Source organism: Neopsephotus bourkii, unplaced genomic scaffold, assembly GCF_033783945.1.
Source record: "Neopsephotus bourkii isolate Nb327-2 ecotype Australia unplaced genomic scaffold, CSIRO-AGI_Nbou_v1 NB_1615, whole genome shotgun sequence".
NCBI lineage: Eukaryota > Metazoa > Chordata > Aves > Psittaciformes > Psittacidae > Neopsephotus > Neopsephotus bourkii.
The window spans coordinates 1,458,133-1,475,595 of record NW_026902090.1 but is presented as its reverse complement, the minus strand read 5'-3'; the positions used below and the strand labels follow the sequence as shown (position 1 = coordinate 1,475,595).

Genomic DNA, 17,463 nt, shown 5'->3' with positions numbered 1-17,463 from the left:
CAGCTGGTACCTGTCTTGAGTTTCTGCTCTTTGTGGTCCTGAGAATGTCAGATACCTGTTGCAACTTATACCCAGATAACTGGTCAGTTAAAGATAGAAGCTAGCACAGGACAGCAACAATGTTGAAATCAGTCGTGTATCTCTTCTAATTACGGAGACAATAGACCATTGACCCTGAAGGCAACAGAGTTCATAGTTACAACAGCTGACTGCCCAGCAGGTCACAGCCTAATCTTCCCACTCAGTGGTACTTGAAGGTAACTCCTCCTGCAAAAGTACCTCTATATCAGGAATTCTGAGGTTACTTGCTTTAGTAGCATTCAGATTAATCTTCATCCAGCATCCAAACATCACGTGAATAAACAGCTTAAACATTTGCCCCAGATCCCATGAGAGCTTACCTGGAGGCAGTAGCAGTATGAAAAGAGATACTCTCTGTTCCCATGTAATACATTCGTTGTAAACACATCGGGGACAATCAGGGTATCCTGTTGAACCAACTACAGACACAGCGAATATAGCCTCAGGGCAGTCTGATGTTACCTGTGAGCCTCCTGGAGCTGAGAGATGGATAAAACATACCAGAATAGTATTCCTGTGTGTCATATGCAAGTCAGCAGTTCAGCACCTAGTGGAAAGGTGTAGGTTGTACATTTCATAAATCTCAGGTGTGATTGAGCTCACTGGCCACATGCCAGACTGAAAATTGGCAGCTCTTTTTATGGGTGAAGCAGATGCCTGTCATTCATGATAGAGGAATGAAGCCCTACCTTTGTATAATAAACACAGTGGAGTCCATAGTCCCAGCAGTGTTCTCCACTTATTGAAAGTCAGTTTGCTCAGATACCAGTGAACAGGTTTGCATCTGTGCCTCGCAGGTTACTGGTTTCAGCCTCTTGTCTTGCAGATACTGCTTAGTCCCGTTAGTGAACTTGGTCATCTTACAACCGGTTAAAGGTTGGTCTGAGGTCTTTTTTCCAGTCTGTTTCCATCAGAAAATGAGTCCAGAACCCAGTTGTTCTAACAACTGGCAATCCTCTCTGAATTTCCAAGCTAGCTTATTCGCTGAGAGATTGTGCCATTCGCTCTCCAGCTTGATTCTTCCTTTTGCTTAAATAGTTCCTCGTCCCTTTTTGGTGTTTATCCCTATATATTTTTAGAGAGCAGTCTTATTTCCTTTTGCTTAAATAGTTCCTCGTCCCTTTTTGGTGTTTATCCCTATATATTTTTAGAGAGCAGTCTTATCCTCTTTATTTTATTAGGATAAAGTGAATGGCCCTTGCAAAGTGGCTTAATTTAAGAAACGAGGGAAGAGAAACAGTGAACATGTTTGAGCATTTGTAGTCAAGGAATTTGTTTTCTAGGAGGAATTTATTTATATTTCCTTTTCTGATTGCTCTTTCCTACACAGAAATTGTCACATGATTGCCCTAAACTGTGCTGCAGCTATTAATAGTACATGTAACAATCTGATTCTTCTGGTTGATGTGAAGCTTATGGTTTAACTGTCATATTAAGGCAATGACCCAACCTGCATTTCTTGTGAAAGAAAAAGGAATCTTGACTGCACGCTCCTTGTTTTTTTCAGGGATCTTGGTCCCTTTGTTCTCTTGGAACATTGTCCTGCCCTTTGCAGTACTCAGCAAATACTACTGCTTGACTGGATTAGGTTTTACCAGTAGTCACTGCCACTAATTGGCAGGTTTTAGAATTTAAGAGTTTTCTTGGAGGGATCCTGGAATGGGAAATAACTCATGTTGTGCAGTAAAGAAAACTGTTCCATGCTCGCCTTCATGTATATTTGACACAATCTGTAATTTGCAAAAACAGATCTGAATTAGTCTGCCTGTGGAAGCTCACATCTAAGATAACTTCAACAAGATAGGCAGTCCCTTGTTGCATGTGACTGGCAGCTTAGTTGAGGCTGCAGCTTGGAGACAGACAGCCATAGTCACTGTGTACATTGCTGGCACTTATTGTTGAGGAAAATTAAAAATGAACAACTGGGTGGTTCCTCTCACAGACCTGAAAATAGTTTTCAAGGTAGCTGCAATTACTTATTTTACCATAGCAGACAGGCTAAGTAGTCCTTACCTGCTCAGCTCATAGAGTAATTTAGGGAATGAAAAGGGCGCTGTATGTAGCCAGGTTGTTTGGGTCCTGTGTCTAACAGGCAAACATGCCTTCATGATGCCCTGAATTTTGAGAGATGATAGTTCTGTCCTAATTGTGTGTGCAAGTTCAGATTTAACTGTCTTCTCATAGCCATAAGGTCTGAGATCCTCTTGTTGTTTCTCAATGCAAAATGAAACCCTTGTAACAGTGACCACAAACTGAGAATTCAGTTAAAATACACAATGAGTAAAACATTCCAGTGTTGTTTTTTCTGACCACACTTCTGCCAGTTTAAGCAATAGCTTTTGTGCTTAGACTGTCATTTAGAAGAAAATAAAAGTGAAAAATACTTAACAGCTATACTACAAAAAATTACTTTGTTAATTAAGTAAGACTTCTACTCTCTCAACAAAGAAAGCCCTCTTTCTGACAAATAGACCTTCCTTATAAGTCTTTGATTGTAGGTAATAAAAATGTTGCTTAATTAACGCCAATTACATTCATGTGTTGTTTTCTTTCAAGTCACTGGATTTTACAGAATTGTGTGACCTACAGAGTAGAATCAGGTTGTTCACCTGCGTGTTAATTTAGATCTGCCAGCCCTGTCCCGCATCATAATTTGTAATCCTGGGCAGTTCTGAGGTGGGTGATGGGAGTATTTTGAGATTTGATTTAGAAGGTTGCAGATGATCAGGCATCACAGTCAATTAATGTGTTCTATGAGATGTGAGTTTTAAAACTGGTTTAGGTCATAAGTGACGATAAGTTTGGAATTTAATCATTTGTGGAGAGAATCAACTGTAGTTCTTGGAGAACACAGGCATTGTAACAAAATAAACAGGGCTTAGAAAAAATACAGATAGTTGGAGGGATGGAATTGAAAGTCAAGTTTGATGTCCAAAAAGGTCTCTTGAATACTGCATGCGAAGTCAGATAGCAGGTGTATCTGTAGTACTCTTGAAGAACCTGCTGTTTGGTTTCTACAAAGGGTGAATGATGTGATAGCAAAAGCTTGTGAAGCCCAAAGTTGGAAAGTCTTTTAAAAAACAATTATCTATTCATTAGCTTTAAAAAACAAACAAAAAACAAACCCAAAAACCAACCAGGTTTTGCTTATGGTAAATGAAATACATCAGCATCAGACAACTGTAACTTGGCTTCAGTCAAAATCTAAATTGCTTTTCTCTCCAAACACCTGGTAAGCATAGATGAGCTTTAACTATGACGTTAGAAACGCAGAGTCGCTTGAGGTTAAAAGAGACCTCAGAAGGTTCAACCTTTGGCTCAGCGCAGGGTCAGTATGGGATTTATTAGTTCTGGTTAGTACCACTGCTTGGTACCTGCTTCTTCCAAGTTTTGCATACACAGAATGTCTACTTTACAGTTCAGTGTCTCCCACTGCACCCACAAATGAAGCCAACACTTTGAGTAGGTAATAGGTTTGCATGAAAAGGGCTACATTTGGCACTATCCGCTGCCTCCCTTTATCTCCTAAGATAGCACCAAGTTACTCAGTCTGGAAGTAACAAAGGCACAAAAACGACGGCTGCAAACTGTTTCCTAAATGAAGATGGGAGATATATTGCTTTTAATATACAGAAGTGATCAGAGATCTCGAAAGTTTCAGTACTTGGTCATGCGTGTGTAGGGAAGTGCTGCTGATGCAGTGTTTTACTGCAGTTTGGTCAGCTCAACCTCTCTCTTACCTGTCTCTGACTTGGATCCAAGCCACAACTATGTGGAGGTGCAGGGATGAATAGGTGGACTGTGGGGTCAGCCTAAGGGTCTGCCAGCATTGCTAACAGATCTGCAGCTGCAGAGGTCTTGCTTTCACATCACATGTCCTTTCATTCCCACTGGTCAGGTCAGATACTGGACTGTAATCCTCTCCTGCCACATGTGAGAGGTGTGGGGAGAGAGAAGTCATTGCCAGCACTTTTCTCCAAGCCCCCTTAAGGGATAAAAGGAACAGCCTTGGATGCCATGTGTACTGTGGGAGGGAAGGTCTGTGTGTTGGGATTTGAATGCAGCCGCAGGACTGTGTACAGAGTTCGGCCTGGAATGGCAAGGACAGCTGTTGACTGAGGGGCACCAGCGAGCGATGCCGGGACGGTTTGGTCAGGTGCTTCTGTCGTCTGCTCGGGTCTAGTTACTTCTAGTTTTTCTTCCTGGACTTGTCAGAGACGTGAAAACATAGCTGCCGATAGCCTAACGCATCCTATTGTATTTCCTCCTCTCTGACACATACTAATATTAAAATTGCAAACTTCTAAACCCAAGCAATGTTCAGAAGTCCCCTGGTGGTTGCATATTGAAATTGCTGTGATGAGTGAAGGAACTGAAGCGCACCCTCCTTGGGGCACTTGCCTTCAGGGGTGTAGGAGTTGTTTCCACATTTATATTGATTTTCAGAGCGGTACCTGATGTGATGCCTTAGTTTGGGAATACGCAGGGTGAGCTTTGTCTGAGCACACTCGACTTTTGATTTTGCTTTTGAAGGCTGCTGAAAGGATTAGTACAGCTGCATTTTTTAATTGATGAAGTTGAGGCCGTGCCTTTTCTAACAGGTCTGTTCTGTTTAGCTTTAAGTGACAAATTCATTTTGTGCTGGTGTTTGAGAGGAAGTTCGCACTCGTAGTGTCACTGCCCTCACCAAGCACCTTTCCTTCAGAGACCTGTGAAGACATTCATTAAGCTGTGCTTTGTCTCTGTGTGAAGAGTTAGGATACATCTATTTAACTGATAGACTTGTGAAATGGAGTGAGTTGCCTGTACTTTCAGTTTATCAAGAATTAATAAGTAATAACATACCATTGAAAAGAGCTGACACTCCCTCTGTCATGCGATGTTTCTTTGCCTTCAGTGTTGTGCAGAACTCAGCAGAGTTACACCTTTTGAGTTTTACTTAAGCAGCGTTACTCAATATTTAATGCTGAAATAGAAACACGTAATCCACAACTGCAGGTGACCTGGCGGCTCATTGGGATGTTTGTCAGCTGCAAGGGAGGGTGAGGTAGCAACACTTTGGGGTTGTTTTTTTTATGCTGTAAAAATTGAAAATTTTCAAAACCTTTTTCCTTTAATTTCTTGCTACATTTCACACTGTGCACGTGACTCAGCTGGCTCTAAATTACATTTTAAAGTAGAGGTCAGTTAATGATAGCAATCTGAGCATTTTTCCTCAGTTTTAGAGGGAATTTCTCCTGACGCTTCTTTCTCCTGAATTTCAGATAAACAAGTGGATGTGTTCTTAATTGTTCATATTGCAGCAAAAAGGAAATCAAATCAAAATGATGGACAGCCTTACCCAAGACTGCTTTGGATAAAGCCAGATAGTCACAGCTTGGTATCTCTAGCTCTTCTGTTTCAAGAGTGCTAGAGGGAGCTCTAACCCCTCAATCAAAGGAACAGGCTATGAATGGTGCATATGATAGTTTGGTCTGTGGTAGGAAACGTTGAATTCTCTTGATGTTTAATTTTATTTTGTATCAGAAAGGTGCATATGTTTTTTTTCCAGGCATGATCCCAAATTGCTCTTCCTAGAAGAGAAGATGGGTATACTAATACTAGACTTAATATAGGCTATTGTGGGCTGACTGGAAATACAGGAAATGAGTCAGAGGTGTCACAGAGGTGTTCCACAAATAGCATGCAGTGGTAAAGTCTAATATTCCATTCCTTTCACAAAGGAGGACAATTCTCACAATAGAAGACCTAATGATATTTAAAAGAGAATATATATATCTAAAACTGTTGGAAGGAGAAGCTGCATGCAATTGGTTCTTAGATGTTTAGCCAGCTTTTACAGTAGAAGTTAAATAAAAGGTTAGTGATTGTTAGATAAATTTACAATAGGATGCATCAGTGCATGAGGATGGAAAACTTCTCACATGATATGCTTCATACCAATTACATTCTTGATAATGACAGGAAAGTAACTCTGAGAAGTGGGATGAAAAGAAGTTAGCCTGTGTTTGTAGAAAGAGAAATGCAAGTAAATTGACACTATTTTCATTGTTTATTAATCTTATTAAATGGAAGAGTAGAATCATACCTTTGAATGATAGACCGTTAAGCGAAAAATACAATATGTTGAAGAACCAAGTGAAGCTGGCAGTCCTGTTCTGCCATGATTTCCTGGGGTTTTTATATTGCTTAGACATTATACTAAAACAGTTCCACTTTGAATCTGCTATAGGGAGTGGGGTACTAGAAGGTTCCCTCCTTTAGTTTGAGGTGATTTTTCCTCAAAACAAAGGAAAGGTTATTGGCAGCTAAGCACTGAGCCAAGGAGGAATCACTGGTGTGATGGTCTGTGACTTGGGCTTCTGAATTGTGCAATTTGAGTATCAACTGATAGGGACAAAATCTGCTCAGCTGTGAAACTGAATATGTCTTCCTGAAGCTCTGTTACGGTCAGAGCTGGTCACTTGTTGCGGAGGGTGCTATTTCTCACCTTTCTTCTGTTATGTACTTTCACCTAGCAGCACCGTTTGGCCTAACCTGACCTAATGAAATTTCTGAAGATACAGAATTCATTAGAGAATGTCCTTGGATTGTATTTTGGAGTCTGCTCCTCAGGTCCTGAATTTCTTGCCAGGTACAAATGAAAGAGTGGACCAACACAATCTTAAATATAAAGACATAGAAAACTTTAAGTTAGGGTGGACCTCTGGAGCTCTTCAATCCAACTTGCCTATTCAGAGGAGGATTACCTTCACAACCAGCTCAGTTTGCTTGGTATCTCATCCACTTATATTTTGAAAATCTTCCTCTTAATGTCTAGGATTTTGCTTGCTATAGCTTGTGCTTGTTTCCCATCTTCCTGTCATTACACACTTCTGTCTCACTCTTCTCTGTAACCTCCCTTTAGGTAGCGAAGGGCTGGTGGATAGCTCCAGTCTTCTCCAGGCCAAATACATCCAGCTTCCCTAGAAATCTTAGTGGTCATCCATGGGAATCATTCCAGTTTGCCAGCAACGTAATGTTCAACTGCAAGGTTCCAGGACAATTCATTGTGAGAAGACAATGTTTCTTAATGAGTGAGAGCTATGGAATGATCTTGTAGGGGTTATAGTAAGCTACAAGGGAAAATCGGTCAAGATTTTGGCTGCAGCGTGCTTACTAACTTTGACCTGGCACTGTGCTAGAGTATTTCATGGACTTTTCCTCTTAGAGCTGCCTCTGTGGTGGCTGCTAACAGCCAGTGTGAACTGATGAGATGTCCTCTTCTAGATCTAGCTATACTGTGGAAAAGAATACCACTCAGCCTTTGTCTGGCTGCTGCAGGTTGCTGCCCTCCAGGATCTGTCAGCAAAACTGCAAACCTGCTTTCAGTTAAGATGAGGTGTTTTAGCGTAGACAGTTTAAATAGCAGGTCTTTGCTAACAAGCTTATTTTGACTGAAGTAGGTTAGGGAGTGCTCGTGTAGCCGGCTTTGCTGGCAGATGAGCGTGTTTGCAGTGGGAACAAGCCACATATGTGAATCTTGCAGTTCTTCAGAAGGCTGCAGCTTTTTGGTTTGTTGCGTCTCGCCCATACACTTGGAAATATGCAATACTCCTGTAGCTGGGAAATGATACGTGATATCCAGCATATTACATCCATGACTTCCAGTCCTGAATTGCTCACTTCGCCTTGGCCAGGTAGTTTGCTGCTCTTGTGCCCTCTTTGTTGTTGGTTGCAGTATGAGTCTTCAAGGAAGAAACTCATGGGAAATAATACTGAGTAAACTATCTTGGAGAGTTCATGTTTCTTGATGATAAAACTTTGCATAGACAGAACCACAGTGTTCTCAAAATCTCAGCAGTGTTACTGAGGGCAGATAACAAGTCTTTTGGGCCATTCTCCCCCTCTATTTGTTTGTTGTTCCTGGTGGTGTAGTCTTCACTGTTAACTTCACTGAATCACTTGAGCCCATCTACCTGTTCCTGGCTGCTCTTCTCTCTGAGTTAAGGGAGTACTTAGAGCAAAACGAAAATAATAACACCCATGAAAAGTAACTTGACTCAGGCAGTAGATCATGCTTGGGTGTTTTAAACTGTTCCAGAAAACTATGAAACTGCTGCTTAGAGCGTAGCTTGTGCCTTTCCCTACCATAAATGAGCCCTTTGCTGCTACTGGCCATTATCCGATGACTTTAGTAGACTGGTTCTCCAAGTGATAATGTGCATATTCCTTCCCTCCATTAACAGTAATAACATGTAATGGTCCCAGCAGTTCAACTGTGGTTCTGGTAGCCATGCTGAAGAAGAAAGCATGTCCTTTGGTGACTTCCACTGGAAGTGATTTGTTGTTACTGGAGGATCTGCTTTGAAATTTGTGTACAATCACTTTACAACTAATAAAAGGTGTGCTGTGAAATCCAGCTCTTCAAGAGTGATGGTGTCTGCCCTCCCCTCCCATATGTCTAGATAGGCATTTGGTCAGGGATCGTAGTTTGGAAAAGTAACATATGCCAGTGCTGTGCTGATGCAAGCAGATTTCCCATCAGTGCTTGTTATTTGCAAAGACAACTTGGAGATAAGGGAGGAGGAGGAGAGGGACTCCCAGTTCACATCCATTGCTGGCATCAGAGAAATTTTATTTTGGAGGATTTTGCTAACGCTTAAAATCAAGGTGGGAGACCTACATCAAAGGAAAGTTTACAGTAAGAGCCACGAGATTCCAGACAATTAAACTTTATTGGTCTGCCTGAAACATTAAGTATTAGCTTAAAAGAATAGTTTTTTAATCTCCTCTCCCTGTTGCTGTTTACGGTGTAGCAGTGTGGGAGGGGAGCAACTTCTCCAGCAAGGTATTATTGCTGTGCTTTGTATAGCCAGTGTGCAAGTGCCCATGGCTCAGTCTTGCCTCCCCGGTCTCTGGAGACACTCAGCATGTTACTTCTCTGGTGCATGAAGCTTCCTCTGGCCCTCAACCAAAACAGCCTTCTCTTTTTTGTGTCTGAGTTAATACCCTTAAGCCAGGTGCCCCCCAGGCTGACACCATATCAGTAGGTTCTTAGATGGTACCTCTGAAAACTATTGATCCCCCAGGATTTCAGAAAGTGTCCAGCATAATTCCAGTGATCTTTCATTTAGATGTATCCTTTCTTATAAAAATGTTTCTGCAGTGTGATTAGAAACCAGATGTGGACAAGGAGTTAAAAGCCCCAGACAGGCAAAACTGCTAGTTCCTTGGGTATCCAGGGGCCTGTTAATTTCAGTGTGTGAGTGTCTTTTGGATTTTTCTCTTGAAAATAACTAGTAAAGATGCTGTGGTTTCTTTCGTGGTGCTTTCTGTTTGACTCTCAGATGTGATTGATGATCATCCACTTCTGGGTTATGTTCGTTTTTCAGAATGTTTCAGTGAGCTTTGCAGCGTGGAAACTAATTCAGTACTGAGCAAGTAAGTCCATATATGTGCTAAACCCATGGTTAACCTCACAGAGACTGTTATGTGCGATGGAGGCAGAAAGAAATGGGTAGATTCTAAACTGAGCTTTTAAAATAAATCGAGTGAGTTGTTTAATGACCTAGCATTGTAGCCTTGCTGTCAAGTCAAACACTAGAAAAGCAGGTTCATCCTGCAAAGGAGAAAAATGAGGAGCTGGTTACCCTACTCCTGTCTTTCAGTTGCTATGATGACTCATGAAACTGTGCTCTTTATGGTGAGGCACCCCTTCACCACCCTCTCAAACTCAAAGCAAAGGAGCTCTTTAATAGGAAGCTGCCAGTAAAGAGATGCAAAGGACTTCTTTCCTCTTTGCTTAGCCTCAGCAATCTGGGAATCAGTTTTGCAGCATTTGGTAATTACAAGCCTAAAAAAGAAGCCAGCCATAGAAACTGAACCTGGATCCTCTTCATTATGCTGTTACTGCCTTTAGGCCATGCAAACAATACTCTTTTAGCAGACAACACCCTTTTAGCAGAATTCTGAAATAACTATCTCTGCCCTTTAGCATGGGGGGTCTGGCACATGTTTTCAGCTGCGTTTCACCATCTTTGTTCCATTGCTGCATTAGAGTGGTATTGAGTGGTACTTCTTCATGGAGAATAGCAAGAGGTTTCATGGCCACACAAGTAGCTTTGGAAAAGCCAACTGTGCTGAGGTTCTCTGGCTAAGATGAGCTTTACAGACATCAAACCGAATGAACCGAATCATCTTGCTACCATGCTGGTACTTTTTAATCCTTCTGCTTTTCCCACACAGCTGCTAGCATGCTCCAAAATTCCTGACTTCATGCCACTGCTGAAACTAGTTTCATTTCTGCACTCATTGTTGTGGGTATTTTTAATGTGGTTAATCTTGACGAATATGCAGGATACAGAGTCAAGTGTGTCTTTGCTTTCATTGTGAAGTTCCCATCTCACACACACACACTCTGGACATACACCTCCATGGTTCTTTTCTTTGTCATCCCATTGCTTGGCGTTTTTTTCCCCAGTGTCTTTTATCTTGTGAGTAAAGTTTGAACAGTACGCAGAAAGTTAACTGCCTGGAGTCTTTTAAATATAAGTAACACGCACCCAGTAATAAGCTGTCGGTTGTTTTTTTTTTGCTGCCTGCAAAGAAACATAAACACAGCGCTCATTTCTGGCAGGTTTTTACTGTCAGAGTTTCTCCTATTATATTTATCTTACAATTTGCCAGGGGGTGAAGTTATTAAGTTTTAGCAGCAGCCATCGATCAAGTTCACAAGTTAACACGATAAAGGCTCTGTGCCGCTCCGATCCGGGAAAATGATGATCCTCACTCGGTAATTAACTAAATGAGAAAGTTAAATCTTACTTGAGAGCTGGGAGAGATGAAAGAGAGGTGTTTGTCAGTTTCTCAGTGGAAATTAGAAGCAGTTTTCTGCAATTCCCTAAGCTGCTGCTCTGTCATATTTTACATAAGCACTGGGAAAACGTCTTGTAATTAGTGCTGTCATGGAGGATTTTTTTTGCTGAAGGATGTTGGAATAATTCATTAGATTATCAAGAAAGGCTTGTGTCCTGAAATGATTAGCACAGTGAAATTTAAACCATTAACGATAACAAGTTTAGAGCTTGCTGCAGTGCAGAGGCACCCGGGGTATGTCTGTGCCTATTTCAATCATTTCTTATAATTAAACATTATGTCCTCTTTTTTCCTCCCCTTCACTAAGACCCATCCAAAATTGCTGTTAAGGTGGCTCTGTCTAGATCAGTCTTAACCACGACTGGTGATACAAGCTGGAGGTGAAATGCTGTCGCTGCAGATAAGCAATAGAAGCCATTTCTCTGTGTCAGAGTCTATAGTCCCAGTGAGTCCAGAAAGGAGGGGAGAAGCCCACTATGACCTGTGGGTACTGGAACATCAAAGGGAAGTCCCTTCTTCTTGTACAGAGAGAAACAGAAATTTGCAGTGGTGGTCTAAGCTCTCAGTCTTTTCAGAGCTCCAGCATGAAGATGTCTTGAAGGTTCAGAAGGTCCCAAGCCTTGCTGAGATCATTTAAGCCACCCTCTGTTCTAGAACACAGCTTCTCTTTGACTTTGGGAGATGTCTTCTTAGCCATAAGAAACATATGATGCAAATTCATCCACCCTGTGTAAAGTGCCTTAACAAAGTCCTCTCCGATGATTAGAGGACCTGGTATTGATTTTTAAGAATATATAATAGTTGTGACTGCTCATATGGGTGAGGAAATACTATACCTGTGCTAGAATCAGAGAACTGTGCTTATGTTTGGGGTTTTTTTTCCTGTGCTTTAGGGGGCTGCTTGGTCCCCTGTACTGAACAACAACAAAAGTAACCTTGGTTGTCATATATGGGTTACAGCTGTGATATACTGTGGCTGTTTTGTTTTATATGCAGAACAGTAGATTTATCCAGGCTTTATTTATCTGTGTTGAAATATCGCACCATCCTATAGTTCCAAGCCATTATTTAGATTAAAGTCCTCTCGTATATTAGTCCTCTTCTACTTCACTGGGCATACAAATGTGCTTTGTGTTAAATGTAGCCATTTGGAGAAATGGTCTTGTAATTATGGGCTGCAATGGAGCATAGAACGTTAGATCCCTGAGCTAGTACCAACCTGAGGCACTCAATCCCCTGGGTTTCCTGGCACAGTGTACTAGCTCTGGCACACTGTGGCAGGAGGACACCTCTACTGTTCTTGCAGTTTTGCCTAGAGCCAGCTGGGACACCACAAAGCCTCACAGAGGTCTGTGAAAAGGGAATCAGAGTTCTGAGTTGCTCATTTGGTCTGTTATACCCAGACTTCCTCCCAGGTGATGGACAGCTAATGCTTATTCTGTGTGGATTTTGGAAGCATGTGGGACAGTTCTTTCGTTTTGAAGCGAGCCCTTGTTATTGTACTAGGAGAGGGAAGAGGCCACAGCCAATGATGTGTTCCAGGAAATAGTTGCTGTTATTGTTCTGAGGTCGTTCGTTGTGAACTTGAGGCAGTTGATCAGAACGGTTGAGTCATCAGGAAGCCAAATTGATTCTCTTACTGATAGTAACCACCCTCCCCCCAACGCTTTAATAATACAGATGCTTGATGTTGTTGTTTTGTTGTTGCTTTTTTAATAACGGGCCTTTTTCACTGAACCCCCAGTGGATTTTCAGGAATTGCCAAACTGAAATTCTGGAATTCTGTTCTAAACTGTAGCAGCAGGTGGTCTTCAGGGGCATGTGAGCACATATGGCGATGGAGTGATTTGGGAGCCCTGTGAGTTCATCTGTCTGTGCTCCACAGAGCTGGTGTGTTCGCAGCTTGCCCTGTCCTAGTTCCCTGCCTGCGTAGACCACAAGACCTGACCACAGGACCTGCGGGGCACACCGTGGCTACCTCTGGGCTTGTCCTTGCTCCTTTTAATAGGAAACCAGAGCAGGCAAGGGTGCAAACGGGGTCTCAAGTTGACATTGTCAGAATGTGGATGAATTGTGTGCATTAACCTAAAAGTTCCCCTGTCCACTAATTTGAACATAAATGCTATAACACATATAGTGCTTTTCTTAGCAGAGCCACTAAATAAACCTGGAGTTTGACTTCAAAAGCTGTGACAAGTGCTGGTCAATGGACTCTTCAATTTATTCTTTATTCCTGCCCAAGAGACCTGTATTTAGTTGCGATCCAGGCAGAATGGATTTTGTCCCATCTAAGTACACACATAAGCCATTACTTGTTTTTGCAGATACTGCAACTTCTGTTTGATACCCCAAAGTGATATTTTTGAGGAAACTGGGGAGCTGAAGGCTGCTGGGAGAGGGGTGCTCAGGAGGCAAGGAAAGGCCAAAGCGTGGTGCCAGTGTTTGAAGGGAGTTGTCCCTTTTGTGGTCTTTGCATGTCAGCTGTCAGCTCCACTCCAGCTCACCATTATCGGTCAGGCTTTACAGTCTCTCAAATTAAAAGGCAGAGGTATAGGTTTTCAAAAAATGCTTTGTAATGACAGCCTGTTCTGAGATGCACAGCAAGCAAAATGAGAAATGAAATGAGATCAAGCTTGTATACTCCGTTTCTCCACTGTCTTAATCCAGCATTTTTACAGGGTTGTCTGGTTTGCAGGCAGCTTAGCTGCAGCAAAATGACCGGAATCCCTTATGACCAATGTTAAGTGTAGTCCATTGGTAATCATTTTTTGCCAGGCTGTTGCCTACTATGGACTTTGCTAGGAAAAGTTCAGCCTTTCACACATAGGGCTTCATGCTGAAGTCCCTCGTTGGCCCAAGAGAGCCTTTCTTTCCCACTACCCAGTAGTGTCTCTGTGACTTGCAGTCAGTGCTGTCCATGTGATGATTAGAGGAAAGTGTAGCTCAGTCATAACCCTTGACTTGCATGATCTTACTGAACGCACACAGAAATTCACAGGGAGGAGTGGGGATAAAAGTAAAGTTGAAAACATTGAGCTACAGAATTGAGCAGTGATGGTGTGATCTCCGTGTTCTATGTTTTCAAAGAAACTTTAGTAAAACCGTAATTCCGAAATAGAAGAAACTGCTTGTTAAAAATTGCAGCTAATTGTTGCCCTTTTTACCAGAGGAAAATTTCCAGCCTCTGAAAATGCTGAAAAGAGTGTTTAGTTGGATTTTCTCTAGAAAATGAAATGTGCATTGTGATTAGTTGAGTAGATTTTCAAATTATGAGCTTTTTGGCATTCCAGACCAAGGATTGCTGTCGGGGTTGTGTGGGGTATTCAAATGTAGGAATTATTTATTCCTGAGAAATGAGAAATTCCTGCATTCCAACCACAGTTTTGGTAACTAGATTTTGTGGTCTCTAAATAACCTGCTGTTTTGGCACTTGCTGAAAAACAGGATTTTTGTTGTTTTTTCTTTTCTGTAAAATCAGTTAATCCATGCATTCTTTCTACGTCATTAGATAGACTTGCAGAGACATTTAGGTACTTGTTTTTTCCCTAAAAGTTACTGGAAATCTTCTGGCGAGGTTTATGACTGGAATTACCATCGTAGAACAGATATGTTTTGTACATTCTAATATCTGTAATTCGATTTTAATTATTTGATAATTAATAGAGAACCTCTAAGTGTATTTTGTAAATAAAACCCATGTAATAATATTGACTGTTACGATAGTGCTGTCTGCTGTTAAACCACTGCAATGAAAGAGACAAAATCACACGTTTTCAGCATTTAATACAAACTATTTGAAGAGTACGAGGAAAAGTGATTTCCCAGCAAACAGTTAATCTTACTTGGACAAAGGATACCCTTGCAATGCAAAATGTGCACTTTTCTGCCAGTTAAATTGTTTAGAAAGCAGAAATTATATCTTGCTATTGAGTGGTAAATTGAAATGTCAGTGTTTTGTTTTCTCCCTGAAAATCTTCTTTGAGCTGAGTCCTTCTGACAAGGTATTAACAGTGCTCAGAAAGTTGAAAATCTTCTGTTCTGTGAAAGAAGTATGTACCAAATACCAGGGTGGGGTTTAGCTGGCTTTGCTCTGAAGGTATAATTTTATACTCAAAAGAAATACTTTTTTTTTCTCACCCATTTCATGCATTCCCTATGAATTTTAGCAGCATTCTGTTCTTTAGAAAAAAAAGAATACAAACACAGTCTTGGTGCATTGAAGTAACTGGTAATTGTAGATTAGAAATCCAAATGCATTTTACTGTCTGCACAATGTAAATAAAATTGTGTTTATGTTAAATTGCCACTCAAGGTTTCCCCTCTAACCAGAGTCCCTTGAGTGCAGCCTGTGCATCGTCCTGCACGGCTACAGCTCATACTAGCTGCACTTCGACTGACAGCACCAAATGGGATATGTGGTCTTAGCCAACTTCATGTATCAGAGTGCTTTTTTCTTTCTATTTTCTTCTCCCTAAGAAATTAGAAAACCACTTGAGCTGCTTTTCATATGTGTGATTTGGGTTGTTTCTCTCCTTCCTGTTTACAGACAAAACTTGCCAATGGCACTTCCAGTATGATCGTGCCCAAGCAAAGAAAACTGTCTGCAAGCTATGAGAAGGAGAAGGAACTCTGCGTCAAGTATTTTGAACAGTGGTCCGAGTCTGACCAAGTGGAGTTTGTGGAGCACCTCATCTCCCAGATGTGTCACTACCAGCATGGACATATAAACTCATACCTCAAACCCATGCTACAGCGGGACTTCATCACTGCACTGCCAGGTATTTCTGCAGGCAGAGGGAGCTTGCTCCTCCATCTTCTCTTTCACAGAACTGGTCCATTCTGGCCTACCCTGCTGAAGAGGTCTGTTTAGGGTCAGTTTGCAAAAATAGAATCATAGAATAGTTAGGGTTGGAAGGGACCTTAAGGTCATCAAGTTCCAACCCCCCTGCCATGGGCAGGGACACCTTGCTCTAAACCATATCACCCAAGGCCTCGTCCAGCCTGGCCTTGAACACTGCCAGGGAAAATAGGAGGTAGCTTTTGAATGAAAAGCTCTGTACCAGTATGAAATGTAATAATATTTTGTATCCCTACCATCTTAAAAGGTGTGATCTAACACCACCATGGTTTGGCTGGGAGTAAATGATAGGTCATACATTTATTTTAAGGATAGTCATTGAAGCCGCAGGGCAGGTAGTTGTACTCATGCTGACAACAGTGCACAAATAACGACATTTGTTTAAAATTAAAACTGCCACTCTTTCTTAGCTGAGGTTTTCCCCTTTGTTACTTAGATTTTTGTCTCTCTTTAATAGTAGAATACCTTCTTGAAGCCATCACTTTGATTGTGTGTTTATTGCTAATAGAGAATGGAAGGCATAAGATTAAAAGGTGGAAATGTTCTATTTTTTGTACTTTTGTAGTGCTTTCCTTTAAGAACAGTATCCCACCTGTTCGCAGGTGTGGCATTGGGTGTATCTCACAGAATGCAAACATAAAGTAGTGTATGTGTAGATTTGTATTGGCTGTGTCTGATAGCTGGGAAGATTGGGACAGTGGGAGATAAAATGCATAAAGCAATAAGTTTCAGAACCAGACAGAAGTTCCTTATTCTTTGGTCTTTTTTTTTCCCCAGACCATTATATTGTACCTCTGTTAGATGGGTAATTAATAGGTCAGCATTAGTTTGAATTGGACCTGCGCAAAAAGTGCTATAGGTTCCCTTAGTAGCTAGCTGAGGAGGAGTTTCTTGCCAAAAGCTTGTTCTGTGAATACATTTGGAAAACTGCTTAATTTCAACAATCTGTTCAGTCCAGTTATTTGATCATTCTTCAAGAAGGGATTTTTCAACAGTAAGTCCTAGGGTTAAAGGACGGAAAAAAGCATGTTTAGCTGTGAATTGATACAAAGCATAAAGGCACCGCAGGAGTTTTGCTGTGAGGTTAAATACATAGACTCACTGGGTTTTTAAGCTCATTGTGCCCAGTAATCAAATGGCTGTTCTGGCATTAAAAAAAATCTTAGTTATGCTAAGTACCTGCTTTATGTTAGTTTTTAGTAGTCCAATGGCAATAATCTTATGTACTTAGAGCAGCATTATAACTTGTGGAGTTGTTCTGTTTCAGAAAAATAGAGAGTATTTTGAAAGTGCAGTGATTTCCCCACTTTTAAAGTGCAAGCATGCATATAGTTACATGCACAGTTTTTCCAGGTCTTTCTTCACAAAACTCCATCAAAACAAGCCAACACATTAATTTGTGCTTGCTTAATTTCATCCTACAGGCCTTGTTCTGAAAAACATAGGCAAAGGTAAATATTTTCAGAGGCATTCAAAATTTCTGTATTTGTAGCCATACTGTATTTGTTAGTAGTGTGTTCACACTTACCCAGGAAGCAGCTAATTTTACTATCTCAGAATGCAGAACAGACAGGAATCAGGCAGCTAATATGTGAGTATTTGAATAGCTGTGGGAACTGTGTGCTTAAATAATGTATGTGCATCAATTTGCATATTTGAAAGTGCTA

General features: G+C 41.2%; 1 protein-coding gene across 10 annotated transcripts in view; it reads left to right on the top strand.

The window, feature by feature from the left end:
- BTRC (beta-transducin repeat containing E3 ubiquitin protein ligase) overlaps positions 1 to 17,463 on the top strand; it is a 116,920-nt gene that overhangs the window by 77,687 nt on the left and 21,770 nt on the right. For all 10 annotated transcript variants that reach the window (XM_061372514.1, XM_061372517.1, XM_061372515.1 and 7 more), the window contains one exon: positions 15,485 to 15,716. In XM_061372514.1, coding sequence (XP_061228498.1) covers positions 15,485 to 15,716 — 232 coding nt within the window. The remainder of the gene's footprint in view (positions 1 to 15,484; positions 15,717 to 17,463) is intronic.